We start from the raw sequence: 25,899 nt of genomic DNA on the forward strand, positions 1-25,899 counted from the left end.
GCTCCTTGACACTGGCCTTTGTAATTTTTTCATAGATATGGCACCAAAAGCACAGGTAACAAAGACAAATGAACAAGTGGGACTACATCAAACTAAAAAGCTTCTGCACAGCAAAGGAAACAGTCAACAAGATGAAAAGCAACCTACTGAATGGGAGAAAATATTTACAAATCATATATTTGACAAGAGGTTAACCTCCAAAATATGCAAGGAACTTCTACAACTCAATAGTAAAAACACTAATAACCCAATTTAAAAATGGGCAAAGCACTTGAACAGACATTTCTCCAAAGAAGACATATAGATTAATGCTCAACAGCATTAATCATCAGGAAAATACAAATCAAAACCACAGTGAGATATCACCTCACATCTGTTAGGATGGCCATTCTCAAAGAAACCAAAGATAACAAGTGTTGGTGAGGGTGCAGAGAAATTGGAACCCTTGTACACTGTTAGTGGTAATGTAAAATCATTCAACTGCTATGGAAAACACTGTGGAGGTTCCTCATAAAATTAAAAATAGGGGGCCGGCCAGGTGGTGCAGCAGTTAAGTGCACATGTTCTGCTTTGGCGACCCAGAGTTTGCCAGTTCGGATCCCGGGTGCGGACCTACACACTGCTTATCAAGCCAGGCCACGGCAGGCATCCCACATATAAAGTACAGGAAGATGGGCACAGATGTTAGCTCAGGGCTAATCTTCCTCAAAAAAAAAAAAAAAATTAACAATAGAACTACCATATGATCTAGTAATCCCACTTCTGGGTATTTATCCCAAAGAATTGAAATCAGGATCTTGAAGAGATATCTGCATTCCAACATTCATTGCATGACTACTTACAATAGCTAAGATGTAAAGGCAACCCAAATGTCCATCAATGGATGAATGAATAAAAAAATGTGCTATAGGGGCCAGCCGGTGGTGGACTGGTTAAGTTCATGTGCTCTGCTTGGGCATCAAGCCATGCTGTTGTGGTGTCCCACATACAAAATAGAGGAAGATTGGCACAGATGTTAGCTCAGTGACAATCTTCCTCGAGCAAAAAGAGGAAGAATGGTAACAGATGTTAGCTCAGGGCCAATCTTCCTCACCAAAAAAAAAGTGCTATATATATTTGATGGAATATTATTTAGCCTTAAAAAGGAATAAAATCCTGTCATTTGTGAAAACATGGATGAACATGGAGGACATTATGCTAAGTGAAATAAGTCAGACTCAGAAAGACAAATACTGCATGATCTCACTTAATACACGAATCCAAGTAATCAAACTCACAGAAGCAGAGAAGAGAATGGTGGTTGTCAGGGGCTGAGGGGAGGGGAAGATGGGGTAATGCTGGTCAAAGGGTACAAAATTTTACTTATGCAAGATGAATAAGTTCTTGAGATTTAATGTACAGCATGGTGACTACAGTTAACAATAGTGTATTAGATACTTGAAATTTGCTAAGATGGTAGATCTTAAATTGAGCCTTCTCACCACACACACAAAAAAGAAAATGGTAACTATGTGGAGGAGATGGATATATTAATTAGCTTGATTGTGGTGACCATTTCACAAGGCATATGAATCAAAGCATTAAGTTGTACACCTTAGACACAGACAATGCTTATTTGTCAATTATACCTCAATAGAGCTATTAAAAAAAAAAGTATGATAAGCCCACTGTCTCCTATAAGTTGTGTTCAGAGATAGATACCAACACATGTACCCAACCCGAACAACACAACCAGTAAATGAAAACTGGCAGGACAATGTTTTCCACTTTTAGACAAGAGAAGAAGGAATGAGATCTGGCCCATAGTCTCCTTGACTGGGAATTCTACAAATTCTTTGAGTTCACTAGTAAGAAGAAATTGATTTATCTATACCAGTAGTTCCCAACTCTGGCTGCACAGTACAATCACCTAGGGAGCTTTTAAAATATACTGATGTCCAGCCCTACTCTAGACCAAATAAATCAGAATTTCTTGGTGATGAGGTTTGGGCATAAGATCTTTTTTGATATCCTTTATTATTTTTTTTACAGTTTTATTGAGGTATAACTGGCTACAATAAACTTTACACATTTAAATTGTACAATTTGGTGAGTATTGATTTAAGTGTACATTTGTGAAATCATCACCATAATCAAAATAGCAAATATGTCTATCATCTCGCAAAATTTCCTTATGCACTCAGGTATCCCATCCTTTCATCCACAACCTCTCCCGGGAACCACTAAGCTGCTTTTGGTGATAATAGGTAAGATTATATTTTCCAGAATTTTATATAAATGGCATTATACACTATATGTTCTTTTTTGTCTGGCTTTTTAACTCAGATTAATGATTTTGAGTTTCATCTTCATTGTTATGTGCACCAATGGTTCATTTATCTTTATTGCTGAATAGTGTTCTTTGTATGTATATATCATATGTTTGTTAATTCACTTGGTGGATATTTGGATTGTTTACTCTTTTGGACTGTTACAAATAGAGCAGCATTAGACAACCATATGCAAATTTTTACATGGACATATGCTTTCATCTCTTGGGTAAATGCCTAGGAATGAAAGGGCAGGATCATATATTAGGTGTATTTTAACTTCATCAGAAACTGTCAGTTTTACAAAGTATTGAATTATTTTACATTCCCACCAGCAACGCATGAGAGTTGTGGTTCCTCCACATTATTACCAACACTTGCTATAGTCAATCCTTTCATTTTAGCCTTTCTAGTAGGTATCTAATGTTTTTAATTTCCATTTCTCTAATGACTAATTGAACCTCTTTTCATGTGCTTATTTGCCATGTATCTATTCCCTTTGGTGAATTATCTGTTCAAATATTTTCTTGATTTTTCAATTGGGGTTTTTGTCTTCTTATTATTGAGTTATAAGAGTTCATAATATTCTGGAAACAAGTTCTTTGTTAGATATATGTTTTGCAAATGTTTTTGCCCAGTCCATGGCTAGCTCTTTCTTCTTCTAACAATATCTTTCAAAGAGCAGAGCTTTTCATTTGATGAAGTCCAATTTATCGATTTTTATTCCTTTAAAGTTTCTGTTTTTTGTGTTTTATTTAAGAAATCTTTGCCTAATGAAAGGTTACTAAGGTTTTCTCCTGAAAATTTTGTTCGGTTTTAGCACTTGCATTTTAGGTCTATGATCTATTTCAAGTAGGTTTAGAATATCATGAGGTAGGAATTGAGTTTCATTTTAGGAGGTACGGACACCCAATTGTTCCAGCTTCAGTTGTTTGTTGAAAAGATTTTTCTTTCCCCACTGAATTTTTTTGCAAAATTATTTTGGGAATTCTGGCTCCTTTATATTTCCATATAAATTTGTAATTGGCATCTCAGTTTACGTATATAAAAAGAAACCTGGCTGTTATTTTAATTGGAATTGCATTCTTTCTTTTTTTTTTTAAGATTTTATTTTTCCTTTTTCTCCCCAAAGCCCCCCAGTACATAGCTGTGTACTTCTAGTTGTGGGTCCTTCTAGTTGTGGCATGTGGGATGCCACCTCAGCATGGCTTGATGAGCAGTGCCATGTCTGCGCCCAGGATCCGAACCAGTGAAACCCTGGGCCGCCGAAGCAGAGCACGCAAACTTAACCACTTGGTCACGGGACCGGCCCCCGGAATTGCATTACTTCTAAAGATCAATTTAGAAAGAACTGACGTTTTAACAATATTGACTTTTTCAATCCATGAACATAGTATGTCTCCCTATTTACTTAGGTCTCCCTTTAATCCTTTACACCAATGTTTGGTAGTTTTTGATGTTTCAGTCTTGCACATCTTTTGCTAAATTTATCCCAAAATATTTTATTTTTTTGATGTTAAGGTAAATGGTATTTTCTATTTCAATCTCCAATTGTTTGTTGCTGGTATAGAGAAATACAATAGATTTTTGTATATTGACCTTGTAGCTGATATGGTGAATTACACTGATTAATTTACAAATGTTGAGCCAATCTTAAATTTTCGGATGAATCCTAATTAGAAGTGATATATCATCATTTTTATATTTTTCAAGATTCAATTTGCTAAAATTGTGTTAAGGATTTTTGTATCTATGTGCATGAAGGATATTGGTCAGTCGTTTTCTTGCCACATCTGTCTGATTTTGGTATGAGGGTATGCTGGATGCAGAATATGAGTTGGGAAGTATTACCTTCTCTTCAAGTTTCTGAAAGAGTTTGTGTAGAATTGGAATTATTTCTTCCTTAAATGTTTGGTAAAATTCACTGTTAAAACCATGTAAGTCTGGGCCAGCCCTGTGGCTGAGTGGTTCAGTTTGCTCGCTCTGCTTTGGTGGCCCAGGGTTTTGCCAGTTTGGATCCTGGGCACAGACATGGCACCACTCATCGGGCCATGCTGAGGCAGCGTCCCACAACTAGAAGACGCACAACTAAAAATACACAACTATGTGCCGGGGCTTTGGGAGAAAAAGAAAAAAAAAGCAACCATATAAGTCTGGAGTTTTCTTTGTGGAAAGGTTTTTTATGATAAACTCAATTTTTAAATAGATAATCTATCACTAATATCTATTTCTTTTTGAATAGTTTGTCTTTCAAGGAATTTCTCCATTTCACTTAAGTTGTCAAATTTATTGGCATAAAGTTGTTCATAATATTTTCTTGTTATCCTTTTGATGTCTTTAGGATCTTCAGTAATATCCCCTCTCTTATTCCTGATGTTTGTATTTTTCTCTTTTTCCTCTAATCAATTTGGCTAGAGTTTTCCCAATTCTATCAATTTTCTCAAAAGTCCGTCTTGGGCTTCCCTGATTTTCTCTATTGCTTTTTTCTTTTCTACTTTGTTGATTTCTGCTCAGATATTTTCATTTTCTTTCTTCTGCTCTCTTTGGATTTAATTTGCTCTTCTTTTCTAGTTTCTTAAGGTAGAAGCTTAGGTCATTAATTTTAAATGTTTATACCTTTCTATTATAAGTTCTACAAATTTCTTTTTAGGCACTTTTTTTTAAGCGTTAGCTGTATCCCGCAACTTTTGATAAGTCATGCTTGCATTTTCCCTCAATTCAAAATATTTTCTTACTTCTCTGTGATTTCTTCTTTGGTCCACGGGTTATTTAGAAATGTGTTTAGTTTCTAATTATTTGACGATCTTCAAGGTATCTTTCTGTTATTGATTTCTAATTTAATTCCATTGTGGTCAAAGAACATATTTTGTATGATTTGAAATCTTTAAATTTATTGAGACTTGTTTTATGGCCAAATGGTTTATTTTGGTAGACATCCCGTGTACCCTTGAAAATAATATGTATTAAGCAGTTGTTGGATGGAGTGTCCTATAAATGCCAGCTAGGTCAAGTTGGTTGATAGTGTTGATCAAGTCATCTGTATCATTACTGATTTTCTGCTTACCTGTTCCTTCAATTATTGAGAGAGAAGTGTTGAAATCTTTAGCTATAATTTTGGATTTGTCTATTTTTCCTTTCAGTTAGATTAATGTTGGAGCATAGGGTTTGTTTTTTATTTTACCTTTGCAGACAATTCTAATATGCAGCCAGAGTTAAGGAATGTTGCTGTAAACCAACAGTTCTCAAACTTCAGCATGCATCAGAATTGCTTAGGGCGCTTATTAAAACAGAGATTGCTGGGCCAGAGTCTCTGATTCAGGAGATCTGGAGGAATTTGCATTTCTCACAGTTTCAAGGTGATGTTGATACTGCTGGTCCAGAGGCCACACTTTAAGAATCACAGATTAAGCAAAAGTATCTTAACCTTGGTTGCATATTAGAATCACCTGAAGAACTTTAAAAATTATGATACATAGGCTACATCCAGACCAATTAAACTTAGGATCTGCATGGCGAAAGGGTGGGTACTGTGACCCACCCATCAGTATCCTTTAAAGTTCTCCTATGTGACAATAAGAAATAGTCAAGATTGAGAATCACTGCTCTATACTAAAGTAATTATCTGGATTGCCCAAGAAAGGCTTTGGGGCTTATTAACAACACCTCATCAGTGTCCCCCGAGTAAAAAACACTGCGCTGTTCCAGCAAACAACAGGTTGTATGAATCATCTAGTGCACTGGGGCAGGGGACTGGGTCCTAGCTGTCAACCCAGCAGTTGCCTCTTTTGCAAAATGGAGCCAATGTTTCCTACCCACTTCCTAGAAAGGTTCTGACAACCAATAACATTCTATCTTTTATCATCAGGAAAAAATTTCATTAACTATATATATTTAGAAATTAAAACTATCCTTAATCTAATGACACATTTTCTATAATTGGGTTTTTATGCATAGTGTTTTAGAGAAGAAAAATATTGACTAAAAATTATCCAGGACCCTTTATCCTACCTAATATTTGCAGGGCAATTCATGTGTAACAGAGGTATACTCCAAATAACCTTTAACAGCAGTTCCAGTAGCAAAGCTATCAAACAAGAATCTTTTAATCCTCCATTAAACCTCCCATTTTCCTTCACTTCATCCTGCACAGGGACTTTAACAAAGGAGAAACCATTTGGCAGAGGAATTATCACAAACAGTGCTGACACTCTGGACTCCAGCCATAGCAGACTACATCTCCCTCTCCTCCTCCTCCCTTTATTTACTGATTGATTTATTTTAATTTTCAAAGTAATTTTACCCCAATTACAAACCATGTAATTTTTACAATAATCATGCAAGGCAGGCAGAACAGGTATTACTGTCCACATTTTTCAGCTGAAAACTAAAGCAGGCAAAGAGAGATGGCAGAAGGGACTAGCCTATAACACAGGTTCTCTGGCTACAGGTACAAAATTTTCTCCAACTGAGGGCAAGGAAAAATGGGCATAATGTAGACAGGAAAACCAGAGATCTTCAGACAGCCTCAGGAGCCACTTTGGAGATTCACTAGGCAAAGGGCCACTCTGGGCAGAAGGGAATATTTAGAGATGAGGTCATCTAGGTCATTGGAACCATTTTATAAAAGGGGAAACTGGCCTGCCATGGGCAGCTGGAAACTGTGAAGAGTCTAGAGTTGACAGGCAGGAGACCTGAGTTCTGGCTTCATTGTGCCACTAAGCTTTCGACCAACTCATTTAGCCATCAACCTATAGACATTTACATTTGGATGCCCCACAAGCATTTCAAACTCATGTCCAAAAATATTTCCCCTTCCTTATCCATCCCCCCTTCATCTTCCGTGATGATCATCTTCAAAAAGTGGTCCAGGGCAGGATCCTGGAAATCATCTCTCTCCTTCATCTCCTGTGTCCCTCTCAGTTACCAAATTCTGCTCCAAGTCTTTCAGATTCATCTCCTCCTCCCCATTTCTTCAGTCACCGTCTCAGTTCAGGCCCTCACTATGCCCGGCCTGGTTAGGTTACTACAGTCGTCTAACAGATCTCCTGGCTTCCACTCTTGCCCTGTTTCAGTACATCTGCCACCCCAGCAGCCCCCACAGAGAGCTTTCTGAAACACAAATCGTCTGTCACTGCCCTACTTATTACTCATTTGCTCTCCATCACCAACTGGATGAAGCCTAAAGTCCCAGGCAGGATGTCCCAATCTGTTTGTGGTTTGGCCTCTGCCTTTTTCTCTCACTTCATCTTTCACTGCTTGTAACTTCAGCCAAGCCCAAGTTTTACAGTTCCTCCAATGTCACCTTTGGCTTTGACACTAATAGTTCACTCTTCCTGGAAGTCTCCCCCTTCCCCTGGCCATTGCCTGGTTAAAATTAACTCACCCTTCTAGACTCAGCTTGGGTTGGAATTCTTCCTGGCACCCCTTTGATACAGCCCTTTGACACTCCCATAGCATCTTGTGCAAACAAAAGAGTCACTATTTACCCCAAACTGTGTTTGCTCACACATTCGTGTCCCTCACTAAACTCAGCTGTAGAAGGGCAAGGACAGCATCCTATTCAGGGTTTGGTACTGAATAGCCATCCAACAAATATTTGAGGACCTACTTTATGCCAAATGTTGTAGGTCTAAGGGATATAGCAGTGAACAAAGCAAAGACACTCCTTGCTTTCAAGTGGGAGATGACATAGATAAATAAAGAAATGAACAGATAAATAACCAAGAGAATAGGAGAATGAAAAGTGCTATGCAGAGAATTAAAATAAATCTTGTGATATGAAAGTGACCTGGTGGCTGCTTTCGATTGGGTATGTCAGGGTGTTCCTTCTGGGGAAGTGACATTTAAGCTGATAAGTGAATGCCAACGAGCCAGGTATTCAGAGGGAAGAGGATTCCAGCAGGGAAGGCTACCAGTACAAAGGCCGGAAGAACCAAAGGTGGCCCGTGTGGCATAAAGCAAGCGTGGGAAAGCAGTGAAGACGGGGTCAGAGAAGGCAGGGGCTGTATTACGTAAACTTTGCAGGCCAGCGTAGAGTTTTGATTTTGTTCTAAGTGTGATGGGGAGTGACGTGATCTGATTTATATCTTTAAAAAGATCTCACTAGGACTGCCGTGTGGAGTATGGGCTTTTGGGAAGGGAAACAGATCAGACTGGAGGAGAGAGTCGTCGGTGGCCTGGATAGGGTGGTCGCAGCGATTTTGGAGAAAGTGGACGGATCTGGGATACAGGTGTAAGCGTGGCCGGGACCTCCCGGAGAGCAGATGAAGTCAGGCTCAGAGCACGCAGATTTTTGGCCCGGGCACCTGGGAACTTACTGGGAACAGAGCAGGCAGGCAGGAGGAGGAAGAGGGCCTTGAAAATGTCCCTTCGCCTCTCCCGACTCCGGGGAGAGCTCAGGTCAGGCAGCTGGACAGAGCCACGCCCAGCCCCGCAGCTGGGGGCCCGCCAGCGCCGGGACGCGGAGAGAGCGCGGCGGGCGGCGCGTGCGGACCTGGGGCTCCACGTGCGCGGCGCGGGGGTTTCCGCGGCCTCTGGGCGGGGCCGGAAGAGGAAGTTCGCGCTGCGGCGGCGGCCCCAGCAGCAGCGGCGGCCCCAGTCGACCCCGCCGGCCGCGCCTGTCCGGCGGGCCACGGAGACAGCGCCGCGGCGGGACCCGAGCCTGCCCCCGCCAAGTCGCGCCGCGCCGCCGGGCAGCCACCAGTCCGATGGGGCCGCAGCGGCCGCTGCCCCTCGGCGCGGCAGCCCTGCTCTGGGGCTTCCTGCTCCCGCTGGTAAGGGGGGCGGGCCTCCCTGGGGCGGGGCCGCGCAGGGGCTCCCTTCCCCTTCTGCTTCTCCTCCCCATCCCTCTGACTCCTGCCCGGCCTCCCCTCTGCCCGCGCCCTTGCTCTCGTCTCTCTCCCTTTCCTTCCCCTCCCCTTCCCATTACTCTCTTTCCGCCCAGCCCCCTCTGTTTCACTCTTTCCTCCAGGCTTCCTACTCTCCACCCCCATTCCCGTCCTTTGAAGTCCCCGCAGTCCCTACCCCCGAGAAAGCTCTTTTCGAAGCTCCTCCTGCTACCCTGACCTTGGTGCTTCTCTCTAGTGTTTCACTGTTCTGGGCATTTTAATTTGACCTCTGAGTTTGACCGTCTAGAGTTTGCTGCAGCTTCTTAACCTCTTTCCTTCTAGGGAAGAAAAGAAATTATACGTAGCCCCAGGGTGTGTAGAGACTCGAGGACTGCGCTTTAGTTTTTGCTGTAATACAGATCCCCCCCCCCCCCCCCCCCACGTAGTTCCTGCTTCGCCTTAGGGCTCCTTTGATTCTATTCTGGGCGGGGGCGGGGGGAGGTCGGTAATATTAGTAACTTAAAATGACTTTTAAAAGAATACAGCAAAATGTAATGCCTTTAGTGGTTTTCAGTTCTCTACCTGGTTTAAAGGGGAGGGGAGTCGGTTAAGTAAGTAACAAATATGTGTTCGCAAGTTTGTTTTTGTAATTACAGAAAAGTAATGATGTTTTAAAATTCAACATCGAGCAGCTGAGTTTCAGTGCGTGGTCAGGACGCCAGCGTTTAGTGTTTGTTTCTTGTAAATTTCACTTAGGGAGTTTCAGGTTGGAAATTTTTATGAGCTTTATTTATACAGAATTGATGTGGTGTGTGCCTGTCTAGTACTTTCCATTAGAATGTGTAACTTCTTTGAAAGAGTATATTTTGCATACTCTCCAGTTTAAAGGATTACTGTTTGTGAGTATATTCAATATGAAAGTGTCTTTAACATTTATTAAGAAACCAAAATCAAAGCCTGAAATGGTTAAGTGCCTTTGATGTATTCGTAACTTTGTTAGGCAAGGTTAGGAACATGAATGAGATAATGTATCTAAAAATTGCTTCAGTGGGGTGGTGTGTGGGGGATACAATATAAAGAGAATAACAAAATAGTGTTAATCTGAATCTTTGAGGTGGTGTTTACCATGTGATCAGATATGTCTGAAAGATAATTCAGATAGTATGTAAATACACATAATATAACCTAGATATAAAACTTGTCTGATGCTTTTGCAGTCATTTTTATTTGAACCTCTTAAGCTAATTGTAGGAATATGTCTTCTGTGTTACATACCCATTTATTCTTTCTCAACACAAATTCATAGTTCACATAATAGTAATCAGTTGCTCATAAACTCACACTGAAATTCTTAGCAAAAGGTCTGAACCCTCTCACTAGAAAAATGTAATCAGAATTTTCATATAACTTCAAGGGCTTCACAAATCTGAAGGTCATGCCTGTTCTAAATTGTAGCTAGCCTCTCTCCCACATTCTAGATTTTATTCCTTTTATATTACGTGTATGTATTTTGTTGTATGTCACCATGTTAATATTGGATTCTGTGTTCCTCAGTCCCAGGCTTGTTGTGTGGGCTCAGTAACATTCTTTTGCTCCACAGATATTTAGTGTGTAACTGTTATATGCCAGGCACTGTGCTGGTGACTGTAGATAAACTGACAAGATCTTTTACCAGTTGTAAAACTCTTTCAGTGCCAACTAGTGTTAGTGATTTTCCATTTCTTGTCAATTTGTCAGTGGGTTTGTTTTCTTCTTGACCCTTCCTCTTTTAATTTCCTGGAATGATCTCTTTCTCATTCTTATTCTTTTCTCAGGAACACAAATTGGTATCCTTTTCCTCAGCAGGAGCTCACTGGATACCTGGTTCCTTTCCTCCAGGACTATCTGGAGGGTTTTTGTTTGTTTGTTTCCCTTTTTACCATTTTCTCCCTGAAGCCCTTTTTTATTTCTCTTCCCTAATCTTAGAGCTCTAGGTGGCCTCTCTGAATTCATTTTTTTGTTTGTTTGTTTGTTTATTTTATTTTATTTTTATTTTTTGGTAAGGAAGATTGGCCCTGAGCTAACATCTATGCCAATGTTCCTCTGTTTTGTATGTGGGGTGTTGCCACAGCGTGGCTTGATGAGCACTGTGTAGGTCCGTGCCTGGGATCTGAACCCGTGAACCTCAGGCCACCAAAGCAGAGCAAGCAAACATAACCACTACGCCACCAGGCTGGTCGCTTGGAGTTCCTTTGAATTAATGATGCCAGCTGAATCATTTCATTTCTCCTTTCTGGGCTCTTGAAGCTGGCACAGCTGTTCCCTTAGTCATGTAAGAACAAGGCAACATCCTCATCTAGAAGCAGCACATAATCTACAGAAACCACTACCACATCCTCATAGTAGAGGTGGAGGATTTCGAATTAGAAAAGCCCTTCAACATCACGTGACCTACCCTCCTCATCTTGTCCTGTTTACATCAGAGTGACCTCACCATGCATACTGAACTCAAGCTACAGCATGTCTGGTTGTTTTAATGATTTCTAAACGCATTAAACATTTAAGTCTGGAAATTAAAAAATTCTCTCCTGGCCTTGCCTATTCCATTTCTCACTCATCCTTCCCCAGTCCAACCCCCACCCTTACTCCCAACTGTTAGACCTTTGTTTCACCGTGTTATTGGGACCCAGTCAGAGTTCTGTTTCAAAGAGAAATGAGTGAAGTTCAGCCTAGATCTGTTTTCTAAAATTGCTTCAGAGTTCTCTGGAAAATCCTGAGTCTGTCTCACAATGTTTTTCTAAAAGTTCTGCTCATTTTTCATGGCTTCAAAGAATTTGAAGTGTTGTATAGCCACATCTTGAACTTATTACAATGAAGTAATAATCAGGATCCCCAGTAGAAAAATCTCTTGCTGAAATCTGCCTGCCTTTGGTGTACTACAGCAACTCAAAGAATCTTCTCTAGTTTCTTCTGCCCTCTCTCAGCCTCCTGGGTGTGTTCTGCTGCCCAGGCTATCAGAGACGTGCTAAGCTGCTGTGCTGCGGACTGAATTTGTCTCCTTCAAATTCGTATGTTGGAGGCCTAACCCCCAATGTGATGGTATTTGGAGATGGGCCCTTTGGGAGGTAATTAGGTTTAGATGAGGTCAGAGGGTAGGTCCCTTGTGATGGGATTGGCGCCCTTATAAGAGAAGACACCAGAGAGCTTGCGCTCTCTCCTTCTCCCCTCCAACTACCATGTGAAGACACAGTGAAAAGCTGGCTTTCTACAAGCCGGAAGGAAAGCTCTCACCGGAAACCAGTCATGCTAGCACCTTTATCTCAGAATTCTAGTCTCTAGAACTGTGAGAAAATGCATTTCTGTCTAAGGTACTCACTCTATGGTGTTTTGTTATGGCGGCCAAGCTCATTAAGACAGATTCTGGTGCTAGGAGTAGGGTGCTGCTGTAACAAATACCGAAACTTGTGGAAGCAGCTTTGTAACTGGCTAATGGGTAGAGGCTAGAAGAGATTTGAGGTGCGTGCTGCCAATATGGATGTGAAGGGCAATTCTGGTGAGGTCTCACACAGAAATGAAGAATATGTTATTGGAAACTGGAAGAGAGGCAGTCTTTGTTATAAAATAGCAGAGAACTTGGCTGAACTGTGTTCTGGTGTTTTGTGGAAGGAAGAATTGTGAGCAATGAAATTAGATATTTAGCTGAGAAGATTTCTAAGCCAAGTGTTGATGGAGCAGCTTGATTTCTCTTGCTTATAGTAAAAGACAAAAGGAGAGAGAGGAATTGAAGAAGGAATTGTTAAGCAAAAAAGGAGCCAGAATTTGATGATTTGGAAAATTCTCAGCCTATTCATGCAAAAAATGAGAAAGCTAGTTCTGAAAAAAAACAGTAAGAGTGTGGCTGAACAACCATTTGATAAACGGCTTTGGGATTATATGAGCAGAAACGCTGCCCGGTTGACCTGGAGGGGACAGAGATGGGGTGAAGTGAAGAAGGCTGTTGGAGTTCTTGGGTTTGACAAGATGGGGTGGTGGAGCTATTTGGCTCCGAACATGCATTATTCTTCAAGAATAGGGAGAAATGACTCCAGAGGCCATTCGGAGATCGCGCAGGGCCACTGCCTCTGCTTCAGCAAGCTTTATGGCCTCTGCTGGGAGCCTTGGGGGTGGAATTTCACAGAGCCAAAGGGGTGGGGCCACCCCACAGAGCCATGGGGGTGACGCTGCCACCCCAATGGGCCTGGAAGGTGGAACACAGAGCTGGAAAGGATTATTCTAGAGCCTTAAGATCTAGTGGAATTTGTCTTGCTAGGTTTTGGACTTCCTTGAGTCATGTCACACCTTTCTTCCTTCTGATTTCTTCCTTCTGGTATGGGAATGTCTATCCTGTCCCGCCTTTATATTTTGGAAGCACGTGACTTGTCTGATTTCACAAGTTCACAGCTGGAGAGAAATTTCGCCTCAGGATGAATGGTATCTTGAGTCTCACCCAGATCTGATCCAGGCGAGACTTTGGACTTGAGGCTTTAGAGTTGATGCTGGAATGAGTTAAGATTTTGGGGGCTGTTGGGATGGAATGAATGTATTTTGCATGTGAGAAGGGGGGAATTCAAGAAAGTCGCATGAATTTGGGGGGCCAGGGGCAGAATGCTTTGGACTGAATTGTGTGCCCTCGAGATTCTTACGTTGAAGCCCTATCGCCCAATGAGATGATGTTTGGAGGTGGGACCCTTGGAGATGATTAGGTTTAGATGAGGTCATCAGAGTGAGCCCTTATGATGGCATTGTTGCCCTGCTCTCTGTCTCTCCCTGCCATGTGAGGACACAGTAAAAAGGCAACCATCTACAAGCTGGCAAGAGAGCCCTTACTGGAAGTCAACCGTCCTGGCACCTTGATCTGGGACTTCTGGGCTCCGGGCTCTAAGGAAATAAATTTGTGTTGTCTAAGCCACCCAGTATATGGTATTTTATTGTGTCGGCCAGAGCTTAGACATGGTTTTGTCACACCTCTCCTTTAACTTTCAGATTCTTCACAATTTTTCTTTTACCTTTTCTCCTCTGAGCTGTCCCTGTGGACTCTACATCCCATCGTCGGCTTTCTGAGTCACTGCTGGCTGTGTTTTCTCCCTCCTAAAAGGCAACACCTACACATACATCTCCTTTGAAACTCAAAATAATGCTGAGAGGTTTCAGGAGGATTATGACTTGTCCTAGATCATCTAGAAAGTCATGAAAAAGAGGACCAGAACTCAGGGTTTTCAGACATTTCTAGATATTTTTCCACTAAGTTGTGCAGTAAGGATTTTTTTGTGAATCAAAGATGGATCACAAGACTGATCAGATAAATTTGTGAATTTATTTATTCATAAGAAAAGATTTAAAGATAGAAGTCATGTTTATTATATGTTTGATAAATTTTTTGGTAAAAATACCTGATTGGGTCTGTTTATAAAAATCTAGACCATAAAGTTTCCAGGTGTGGGCCCTTACCCCAAGATACTAAAATTTTTAAAAAATTTGATTGCCTTGAGGCCAGCCCAAGTGATTAAAGTTCTGCACGCTCTGCTTTAGTGGCTCAGGTTCGCGGGTTCAGATCCCGCATGTGGACCCACTCCACTCATCAGCCATGCTGTGGAGGCATCCCACATACAAAGTGGAGGAAGACTGGCACGGATGTTAGCTCAGGGGTAATCATCCTCAAGCAAAGAAAAAGAGGAGGATTGGCAACAGGTGTTAGCTCAGGGTGAATCTTCCTCACACGCACAAAAAAATTGATTGCCTTTAGGCCAGAATTTGCCAAGCTTTACCATGCCCTGTGGCCTTAAATCAACTCTGATTTGTGCATTTATATTACCTGCCTGGCCTTGTAGGCATTTGAGTTTGAGAATTCTAGTGTAAATCATAAATTCTATAACAGTTGAGATATTAAGTCATAAGGTTACTTAGGGAAAACTAGGAAGAAGGCTGGATCTAGGTAACAAGTAGAATATAAGCCCCGTGAAGGAGAAACCCTACTTGACTCATTCTCTGCTGTCTTCCCCCTTGCATCTCATAGACTGCAGAGTATTAAATGAATGAATGAATGAATGATTACCTTGTCTCCTTCCTACACTCTTCTACCTCTTAGCCTGTACATTACATGTCCCCAGGTTCTCCGAGTGCAGGAAATGATCCTGGCTCTACTTTTCCCATGGCCCACAAACTCCTCTGATTCCCCTTAAATCCCTGTTTGATGCGCTAGCTCGCGCTGAGCCACTAATAACGTAATTAAGATTACACTTAATCTGTGGGTCTGGGTCTAGTCACTTTCAGTGCATCATTTCCATAAACCTTGAATACTGGAAGTAAGAGTAGAAACAACGTAGGTTGTCTTGATTATATAACTTATTGGGGAGGTAAGAAGTGTAGGAAATATATAATAGCCAATGATCCAAAAGTTGTTTAGGCCTGACTTTAGAACATGCGTCATTCAGACACTCAACCCCAACTCTGCCTTTCCTATAGAGGCCCCTGTCAACTCTCTTACTGTATTGCTGCTGGCTTAAAACTCACATCTGTGTAGAGAAAGATGCTTGTAAAGAAAGGGGTACCTCCTACATTGCTATGATGAAGGGAGTTGGGTAGGTGACTGGTGCTCCTCAGCATAACCATTCAGTGATTACATTGCAATTTTATATCTTCTGGTTTAGGAATATGGACTTTTAAGAATTGCTAGTTCTCATTATAAATAAATTCTGTTTATTAGCAAAATTTGCCCCAAAACCCAGCCCTCATATTTGGTGTCTAAAAAATAGAGGAATTGTTTAATTTGTAGATTTTTTGAAGAATGATTGCAAGGGGGTTAATTGGGGAGAGTTACAGTCACATTCACACATTGCCTCTTAAAACTGAAGGATTGAGTGTATCAGGGATTAATAGACAGGCAGTGGAGAGAGGTGGGGAAGGTAGGTCCCAGTGATGCATATACTAAAGAGTTTTGAAGGAACTTATGGGTGACATGGGGGAACTGCTAGCCAAAACATGAACGTTGGCTGCACCAGCAGACTGCAGGTACATTGTGACTCTCACCTCTGGAGAAAATTCCTTGGAGGACCCCAGTAATGTCTAGAAGACTGGTGAGTTGCACTGCTATTCATGATGAAGTCTGTAACTACGTACTCTGCGGACCAACATCAGAGCATCATCTGGGAGCTTGTTAGAAATGCATAATCATGGGTCCCACCTAACAGTTGCTGGATCGGAATCTGCATTTTAACAAGAACCTTAAAGTTCAAGAAGCAGTGATTCATAGTAAAGGGTAAGAAATTGCTGCACAGATTACTGAGATAAATTTTTAGCTAGAGAATTTTAATTCTTTTTTTTTTTTTTTTTAAAGATTGGCCCTGAGCTAATCTGTTGCCAGTCTTTTTTTCTTTTTCCTTCTTCTTCTCTCCAAAGCCCTCCAGTACATAGTTGTGTATTCTAGTTGTAGGTCCTTCTAGTTCAGCTGTGTGGACGCCGTCTCAGCATGGCCTGGTGAGCAGTGCTAGGTCCACACCCAGGATCCAAACCGGTGAAACCCTGGGCCGCGGAATTGGAGTGCGTGAATTTAACCACTCAGCCACAGGGCTGGCCCCGAGAATTGTTATTTTCAAAGGAATATGTGAAGGCTTAAATAGATCCAATGCTGGAAGATACCTTTTGAAGGAGAAAGAAGGGTAGAAGACAGATAAAACCGGTGAACCAATATCCAGGACGAATCCTCGAACTCTCCTATTAGCTTAGACAGGAGTAGAACAGGCCTGCTCCCAGTAGGTTAATATTGGGCTGGTGAGTCAGCGTCAGGAGGCTGTTGGAACAGAGGCCAGGAATTCAAATGCCGGTGGTTGGAACTAGCAAGAGACTGGAGTGTAAAGCATGATTTAGGCCTAAGAGACAGGGACGTGGAGCTCAGTGCAAGACTGACTCAGTGTAAGTATGCTAATGAAATAAGGCTCCTTAGACATGTCTCTCTATTTAAGGTCTGACTGGTCTGGGAAAATAGAGAGATAGTACACCAACAAGGATGTGAGTGTAGTATACACCATTACATTGTTCTCTTTTAGACTTTTGGTGATCATTTGATGTTTGTCATGCCAAAAGCTATTTGGAAGGAAAATGATCAAAGGAATAGACAACTATAATATTAAGATAGACTTAAACATCAGTATTCTTTTATTTGGAAAAAAAAGATTATGATTGAAGTCAAGTGATCTGGATAAAGTAAATTAGGAATTGTTCACAAACAACAGGCATCCCCTGAAGTGTTAGTGAGGTAAATTTGAGTCAGAAAAAACAGAAGTACTACTCCACACTCTGAACTAGTACCCTTGCTTTTCTTGTGTGTGAGGATCAAGTAAGATGTGGACTATAAAGGCACAGGGGTGAGATTGGTGATTTGATGACCCTGGAGAATACCTGATTCTTGAGGAACTTCTGTGGAGAAGGATGATTTGGGGCAAGCTGTAAGGAGCAGTTCTCAAAGGGAGAGGAGTTCCATGAAGCTCTGGAGTCTTAGAATTGGGGCTATTTGGAAGAGTATAAGGAAAGGACTTAGAATTTGGGATATTTAGGATGTGGGAGGAACTAATCGGGTATTAGAGGAATTTGAGTGGTAGTAGGAGACCCATGCTGATACTGTGGAAGAGAGGGAGTTGACAGCTAATGCACAGATAGATGGACCGATATTAAAACAGGAGGTGATGCTTGGGCACTGAGAGGTGCTGGGGGAGTCTAGCCACGTGAAAGAACTTGAAGTGATAGCAGAGTGAGAGCTGGTCTGCGTTTGGGAGAGCTCAATTCTAATCCTGGCCCCTGAGACCATTTTGATCATTTTGGACCTATTTGAGCTGTAAAACGAAGGGACTAGATTGTGTGATCTCTAAATCCCTTCGGGCTCTTGGGACTAAGCTTTTTACCGAGAGAATATTTTCATTACCGATTGAAAATCAAAACAGGTATTTTTTAAGGGTTGAGTAAAGTCATAGAAGACCAGACTGCAGTTGATTACACAGGAAAATGCAGGTGTTTTGGAGCATGTCTCTAATTTGGAAGATGTAAAAAGAAGGCATCCTGTCCTTCCACCATAGGGTCTTTGTCAGAAGATCTAATACTGGCAAGGGTGGACCACAGGTCTCACCTACTTTGGTACTTGTCTTGTTTGAAGGAACACTGAGATTCAAGCCTTCTCTATGCTTTCAAGTTTTTTGACCCACAGTGATGGGGTTTCCACTAGTCTGTTCTCTCCTAGCCTTGCTACTCAAGATGTGGTCCATAGCCCAGCAGCATCAGCGTCACCTGGGGGTTTGTTGGAAATGCAGAATCTCACACTCCACCCAGACCTACTGAATCAAGATCTGCCTTTTCCTCTGATCACTGAGTGATTTGTATGCACATTGCATCTTGAGGAGCACTGCTGCTATAGCCATGGTTCTCAAACTTTGACAAGCATCAGAATCTCCAGGAGGGCTTGTTAAAAATAAACTGCCCAGGGTTTCCAATTCAGTCTCCAACAGGGCCCAAGAATTTGCATTTCTAATGCCCCAAGAACTACTAAAGCTTTTACTAGAGACTAGCTTTAATCACATTCTGTTTGTGATTATCTATTTCAGGTGTGTTTTTAATCTTCCCAGTAAGACTATACTTTCTTGTTTAGTGTTTCTTTGGTGAGGGGGGGCAGCTTTATTGAGATATAATTCACATGCTATACAATTCGCTCATTTAGAATGTACAATTCAGTGGCTTTTAGTAATATAGACAGATACGTGCAACCATTACCACAATTTTAAAACGTTTATATCACCTCAAAAAAACCAAATAAATGGAGCAGAGAGGATTTTTAGAGCAGTGAAACTATTCTCTATTCCGTATGATACTATAATGGTGGATACACGTTGTTATACATTTGCCAAAACCTATAGAATGTACAAGACGAAGAGTGAACCCTAAATGTAAACTGGGCTTTGGGTGGTAATGATGTGTCAGTGTAGCTTCATTGATTGTAGCAAATGTGCTCTTCTAGAGCAGATGTTGATAATGGGGGAGGCTGTGTATGTGTGTGTTAAGGGGGTATGTAGGAACTCTGTACCTCCTGCTCAGTTTTGATGTGACTCTACAGCTGATCTAAAAAATAATATATATTAAAAAAAAAAAGGAGGAGCCGGCCCTGTGACCAAGTGGTTAAGTTCGCACACTCTGCTTCGGCGGCCCAGGGTTTTGCTGGTTCGGATCCTGGGCACAGACGTGGCACCTCTCATCAGGCCACGTTGAGGCGGCGTCCCACATGCCACAACTAGAGGGACCCACAACTAAAATATACAACTGTGTACTGGGGGGATTCGGGGAGAAAGCAGGAAAAAAAAAAAAACAGAGGAAGCTCTGTACTCTGTAGCTATCACCCCCTATCCCTACATCCCACCAAACTCTAAGCACCCACTAATCATCTTGTATTCTGCATGGTACAAGTACTTGGCAAGGTGCTAGATGTATAATTAATAATAATAGTTATGGGCCAGCCCCAATGGCCTAGTGGTTAAAGTTTGGTGCTCTCCACTTCAGTGGCCCAGGTTCAGTTCCCAGGTTTGGAACCACACCACTTGTCTGTCAGTGGCCGTGCTGTGGCAGCAACTCACATAAAAAGCTCAGGGCAATTCTTCCCCAGCAATAATGATAATAATAGTTACCATTTATTAAGAGCTCAATATGTACAAACAATTGCATCATCTAACTCAATCTTCATGACAACTCCGTGAGATCTGGACACTTAATTGTCATCTCAAAGCTGAGGATGTTGAAGCTTAAGACAGGTTAAATGATTTGTAACATAGCTAGTAAGTGGTAAAACTGCTGTTCTATCCCAGGTCTCTAATTCCAAAGCTCATGATACCTATTGTTAATAAACTGACTTTTTGAAGCTACACAATCTCTCTGAGAAATTTTACTGAGATGTTTTTAAATGTGGTGGAAGTGCTGAAGCTGTTTAGGTATGTTAGCTTGCTCATGAGCTGTGCTGCATGTCCCACGTTCAATACTAAGTGTTCTACAATTAGGTGTGGTTATACTTTTACTCAAGTTTGTGTTTTGCCTTAGTAATTCCCATATCAATGAGTTTTTACTTTTGTCAATGATGAATTTTCTACAATTGTGGGAAAGATTATAATCCCTTTATAGAAATAAATCTGACTCATATTTGGACATCTTTGTACTTCCTTGGAAATTTAAGCTTATTTTTAATCTCTTAGTTTTTGTAATTATAAAAGTATACAGAATATTATACAGTTGTGTACAAGAAGGTAGTGTGTATGTATCAATATGGAAAATCTAATATGTAAAAAATGTAAATTTTAGAAAAGCTACAGAGCAGTATATATAGTATGATCCCATATGTGTAAAACAGTACGTGTATTTGAATATATATATATATATAAATATTCATAGATAGTGTCTGGAAAGATAGAAAAGAAACCCCTAAGAGTGTGACTGAGAGCCAGGAAGAGAGGAGAGGACTCTATACCTTCTGTTTTGTTTGAATGTTTTTTCCTTTTTCAGGTTTCTCTCTCCAGTCTTTTCACACCATCACTTTTGCCTTTGTTTTCCTCTCACACCTTCTTTTTTTTTAGTAGCTGGTGTCTCTCTCCACATGCTTCTTCAGGCTCGAATAAATGCACAGATACACATAAGGAGCTTTGGGGGGAGGGGTCATTATTTTTATAAAATTAGCATTAAACTGTAAATATCTCTCGGGAACTTGCTTTTCTCACTATGGACATCTGTTTCTATGGGTAGATCTAGTTCTTTCTTTTTAACAGCTGTGAACTGTGCATACCATAATGTTATGGGCTCCTTATTGGTGGAAGTTGGGTTTTTTGGGTTTTGGGGTTTTTTTTTGCTATAACAAATCATATTTCAGAGAACATCTTTATACATTTATCTTTGTGCATTTATGAAATGCATCTGTAGGCTATGAATCAGTAGATTCTGTGTATTAAAATTTTTGGTTGATACTGCCAGTTGTCTCTTACAGAGGTTATCCCACTTGAGCAGCAGTGTGCTCAGTCAGAACCCAAATCCTGATCTAAATAACATTCCTCTCCAAAAGGAGCTTAGTAGAATGGCTGGTTCCAGATCTGTGGCACATAAAGGATAGTCAGCCTAGGACGTCTTGTGCCAAAAAAACAAGAAAGTCCTCAAAGGCTAATGGAGTCAGCTGGAAGAGGGTCTGCTGGCCAAATTTGGGACAATTTGAACATCAAACAAATAATTGTCATTAAACTACTCTGAATTTTAAAAAGTCAGTGAGTCTCCAGTGATACTAAATCAATGGTGGTAGAGGGAGAGAGTAAAGCTCTTTTCTGAAGAAGAATACTAGTTAATAAAAGTAGCAAGAATGGCAGTATTAAAAAACATTTACCATTTTGCAACTCCCAATGTAATGTATAAAATTAGATTCAGGCATGGATCATCATAGAGGCTGAAACAGTAGGTGAGAGGTTTTTGTTCACATGGTGCTACAGATTACTTACTTGCCAATCACAAAGGAAAAATATATATATAACGTTACACTGGAGAAATCCTGCAGCTACTACGTTAACCAAATAATTGAACTCAACATCTCTGATGGTGGGACATCCTGACATCATGTGCCATTTTGTTGGATGCAATAAGAAATAGCCAATTCACTTACAAAGTATTCTTTTCAAAAATGTTTGCCCTAAACCTAATCAACCCTCATGATTATCTGCAGGATTACCTTCTGTAGTTAGGATTGTAGATGATTCTACTCTATGTCCTTAGGTAGGTTATGTTAGTAAGTTCTCTGAGGCTCAGTGCCCTCATTTGTAAAGCAGTGATATTGAATCAGATAAATGTCTGAAAATAACCTAAGTATACTTTGTTTATAAACTAAAAATAGTTGGGTGTGTAGTAAGAATTTAACATATTCGTTCACCTCTGCTGTGAGAATCCATTCATGGACACCAAGTATATAGCTGAATGAAAACTACATTTCTTTTCCCACAAATAATTTGCTTATCTAATTATTCTGTGTAATTTGATGGCATGTTTTATGAATTCCCTATACTTGCTTAGATCCGTAAGCTAATGAAGGCCCAGGTGTGCCAGAGAGCCTTCTAAACCCAAATGTTCAGGGGAAGTTTTATGTAGGAGGGCATTCTATATTCTTTAGAAATTTTGGTTGACTCCCATGAAATTACCAGTTTTGTAGATCAAAAATAGTCAAATATCAGCAATTTCATGTGGCTCGACCTAATGCATGTTCCAGTGATAGAGGCTTAGAACATCGTCTTTATTTGCCAAGCGATCTTTTTTCTCCCTTGTGTTTTAGAGGAAGATTTGCTCAGAGGAGGAGAGAGGAAGGATCTGCATTGCCCCAGATGGGAAGGGAATTGTGATGTGGAGTGGTATTCTGATTGTCTCAGGATGTTTCATTTCATACTCTCCACTCCCACCCCCATGTACAGTTGTCATTCTTTTCAATCACTTCTTACCTCTTGTCTCTCTTTTCTTTCCAGGTAGTGGGAAATGAGGCAAAAGGAAAGAACATTTTCCTAGCTCTTTTTCCTCGCTTTAAATTCTGGATTGGTCTTTTTTGAGTAGGCACTTGCAGAATCTTGAAAACTTGAGAGTTCCAGTTTCTCTGGTTTTCTTCCCAAGATAGCACTTGGAAATAATAATGTACCTTTTTGTTTTATCCTAATTACTCATAGAATATGGCAGGTAAGACAGGTTGAGAGATTTCAAGTGCATTTTCTTTTATAGACCATAAACAGTGAAGCAATAACTCCCAAGAGATTGGGAAGGAAAGTTTCAGGCTGTGAAGGGAGTAGTGAAGTTATCACATCATAGCAAGAATCCTCCCTGGAATGTGGCCCTTAGAACAAGAGCCACAGTGGTATCTCCAGAGGAAAGTGTCTTATCTTCCTTAAAGAATGTGTCCTGGGCAAATGTGGATAGTGCAGTATTTCTTCAAACAAGAAGACGTAAATTCATTAGAAGACCTTCCCTCTTCAGGAAATGTGGTCAAACCTGTATATAAATAACTTTATTAAAATTCTGAGTTGTTGACAAGCCAAACTATTTCCAATGTGAAAATTATTGTTCATGTCCTAGACAGCTGCTCAGGAAGCAATCCTGCATGCATCTGGAAGTGGCACGCCTCCATCCTCTAAGGACTACTGCATGCTCTATAACCCTCGTTGGACAGCTCTTCCAAGTACCCTGGAAAATGCAGTAAGTAAATCCCAGTTACTATTTTTCTGTAAGCATAAAAACAGTGAAAGGTGAGAATGAGTGATTGTTATGTTTTAGTGTGTAAACTAGTTGTATTATGTGATGGTTAATAAATAATAATAATTTTATTGCTTTTGCTGAAGTATTTTTCTCCCAGTGGAAAAAACAATCCAGGGAATTTTAAAATATTTACCTCAAAGCCTAATAGTCATAAAAAATGTCTAATTTAAAAAACCCTTGTATTAAACCAGTATTGATACTTCACCACTGAATGGATTTAGGGTGAAATATGATATTTATCATGTTAAAGACATTTCTTCTTTTCAGACTTCCGTTAGTTTGATGAATCTGACTACCACACCACTGTGCAACCTTTCTGATATTCCTCCTGATGGAATAAAGAACAAAGCAGTTGTGGTACAATGGGGAACCTGCCATTTTCTTGAAAAAGCCAGAATTGCACAGACAGGAGGTGCTGAAGCGTTGTTGGTTGCCAATAAGAGCATCCTAGTAAGTTATAAAGCTATCATAGCTTCTTTTGAGCTCGTGATATCAAATGACACAGGAATTGAACTGTCTTGTTTGTGTGTAGCTTAAGGGCTGAGTTTTGAATAATCTGATGGTAGAATTCTTTTAAAATAAACATTCTGGTTATGAGAGGTATTTAATTGGGAAATTTTGTAGTTTCTTTTCTGTTCCTAAAGTAGACGAGACTTTATTAGGAACAAATGTATACATGTATGTGTGTGTGTTATACATACATTAATGATACACCTCTGTATCGTGTATTTTATATATATATATGTCTCAGTTTAAGTTTATGCTAAAAGGATTCCAGTTGGAGAACTCTTACTATAATATTAAGAAAGAACACATGAAACTTTGTTTTGTAACTAAAAAAAGAGATGATATTTATATTTAATGGAGTGATCTGTTTTATTCTGTAAACATACTAGCAGTTCATAAGTTTTCGTAATGTTTTTTTCTTTTAGTTTCCCCCCTCAGGGAACAAATCTGAATTTCTTGATGTGAAAATACTGATTGCATTTATAAACTACAGAGACTTTAAAGATATGAAGCAGGTAAATTACTAATTACATGTTAGACAAGGTTTATAAATAGTACAGCTCTTTAGTTTGAACCACTGATACTTAATTTACATTATCCCTGCTCCATTTGCTGACAGGAAGTATAAAGGCCTATCTAGTCTGTACTGGGGAAGGATTCACCTCCCCCGTAGCACAGGGTGCTTCAGAGCGCTGACTTTATACTGGGTATTTATTCGTTTTGATCTCTTCAGAAATCTAGGTCGTATCATTTCTCTTAACTTTAACTCCCTGAACAAAATGTGCTTGCGTGGAACACTGCCCTTTCCAGATTTCATAAACCAAAGCATAGCCTTGTAATTTTGACACGAGACTACATCATGTCAGAAATATTTCTTGTATTCCTGACTATCTGATGTATAGTGTCTGTTCCAGAGTGAGATTGGAATATTGCTGCCATACAGGGTAGTAGAAAAAAACGAATTCTGGTGTTTTAACTGTTGCTTTGCCTTTCAGTCTCTTGGAGATGACATCACTGTGAAAATGTATTCTCCATCATGGCCTAACTTTGACTATACTATGGTGGTCATTTTTGTAATTGCTGTGTTCACTGTGGCATTAGGGGGATACTGGAGTGGACTAATTGAATTGTAAGTTTAATTAAACTGAAGTGTTTTATGATAACTGTTTAAAACTTATTGTTTGATAATCATAGTAGTAATATAACCACTTTTAAAATTCTACCTGACCTCAGAATATAGTACCACTAAGATCAGATTGCAGGTTTGTCCTCATATAGGTCATTACTTTTCATGGAGAAAAGAGTGTCATAAATTCCACTAACTCTTCTGCTGGCAGGGAAGCACTGAGATCCCATCAAAGACTCTTTTAAATTAAAATGTTTAATTCTCTCTCCCAGAAGAGGGGAAGATACTTCTTAGTATCCGAAAGTGCCTAAATATCTAGATGGTAAGAAAATAAGCAAGAGTAGGGGAGGTTTCTCGGCTCCTCCTGAGTTAAGTCATTACGGTGTGCCCTCATCATTCTGTTTAATGCGTTAGGAATTCTAAGGATATTAAGCATGTCCATATCTTAACTTAAATATAGAAATTCCAAATGTACGTGAAATGTGGATTTCCCTGTTGAACAACAACCTAAACCCAGTCTTCTTAGAGTTAGGTACCTTTGGCTCTAGATTAAAGCAGGCAATATAGTATAAAAGGATTATTTCATAATTATAACTCTAAATTTAAAATGTGCTCAGAGCATATTATTTCATGCATAAAGGACAATATATTCACCTTGTGAATTGATCAATAGGCTCCATTGAAAAAGATTTATTTGCAACTAAATGAAGCTAAGCTTCTTTGTAATTTCTTAAAATACCAAAATGTAATTCACTTATATCAAGAGAGAAATCTTAGAGTTTAGTAAGTGTAGGTTTCCAGAGTATTGAGCTTTAAATATTTTATGTAT

The 25,899-nt window shown here is 40.2% G+C and overlaps 1 protein-coding gene across 4 annotated transcripts in view; it reads left to right on the forward strand.

Annotated features, from left to right (window-relative positions):
• The first annotated feature begins 8,670 nt into the window (after positions 1 to 8,670).
• SPPL2A (signal peptide peptidase like 2A) overlaps positions 8,671 to 25,899 on the forward strand; it is a 46,636-nt gene continuing 29,407 nt past the window's right edge. For 2 of the 4 annotated variants that reach the window (XM_070236594.1, XM_070236601.1), the window contains exons 1-5: positions 8,671 to 9,082; positions 23,262 to 23,377; positions 23,705 to 23,887; positions 24,370 to 24,459; positions 24,940 to 25,073. In XM_070236594.1, coding sequence (XP_070092695.1) covers positions 8,671 to 9,082; positions 23,262 to 23,377; positions 23,705 to 23,887; positions 24,370 to 24,459; positions 24,940 to 25,073 — 935 coding nt within the window. Of the gene's footprint in view, positions 9,083 to 23,257; positions 23,378 to 23,704; positions 23,888 to 24,369; positions 24,460 to 24,939; positions 25,074 to 25,899 lie in introns of all 4 variants that reach the window. The other 2 variants (XM_023617548.2, XM_070236604.1) reach the window with 2 other exon arrangements.

This window comes from Equus caballus, chromosome 1 (genome assembly GCF_041296265.1).
Source record: "Equus caballus isolate H_3958 breed thoroughbred chromosome 1, TB-T2T, whole genome shotgun sequence".
NCBI lineage: Eukaryota > Metazoa > Chordata > Mammalia > Perissodactyla > Equidae > Equus > Equus caballus.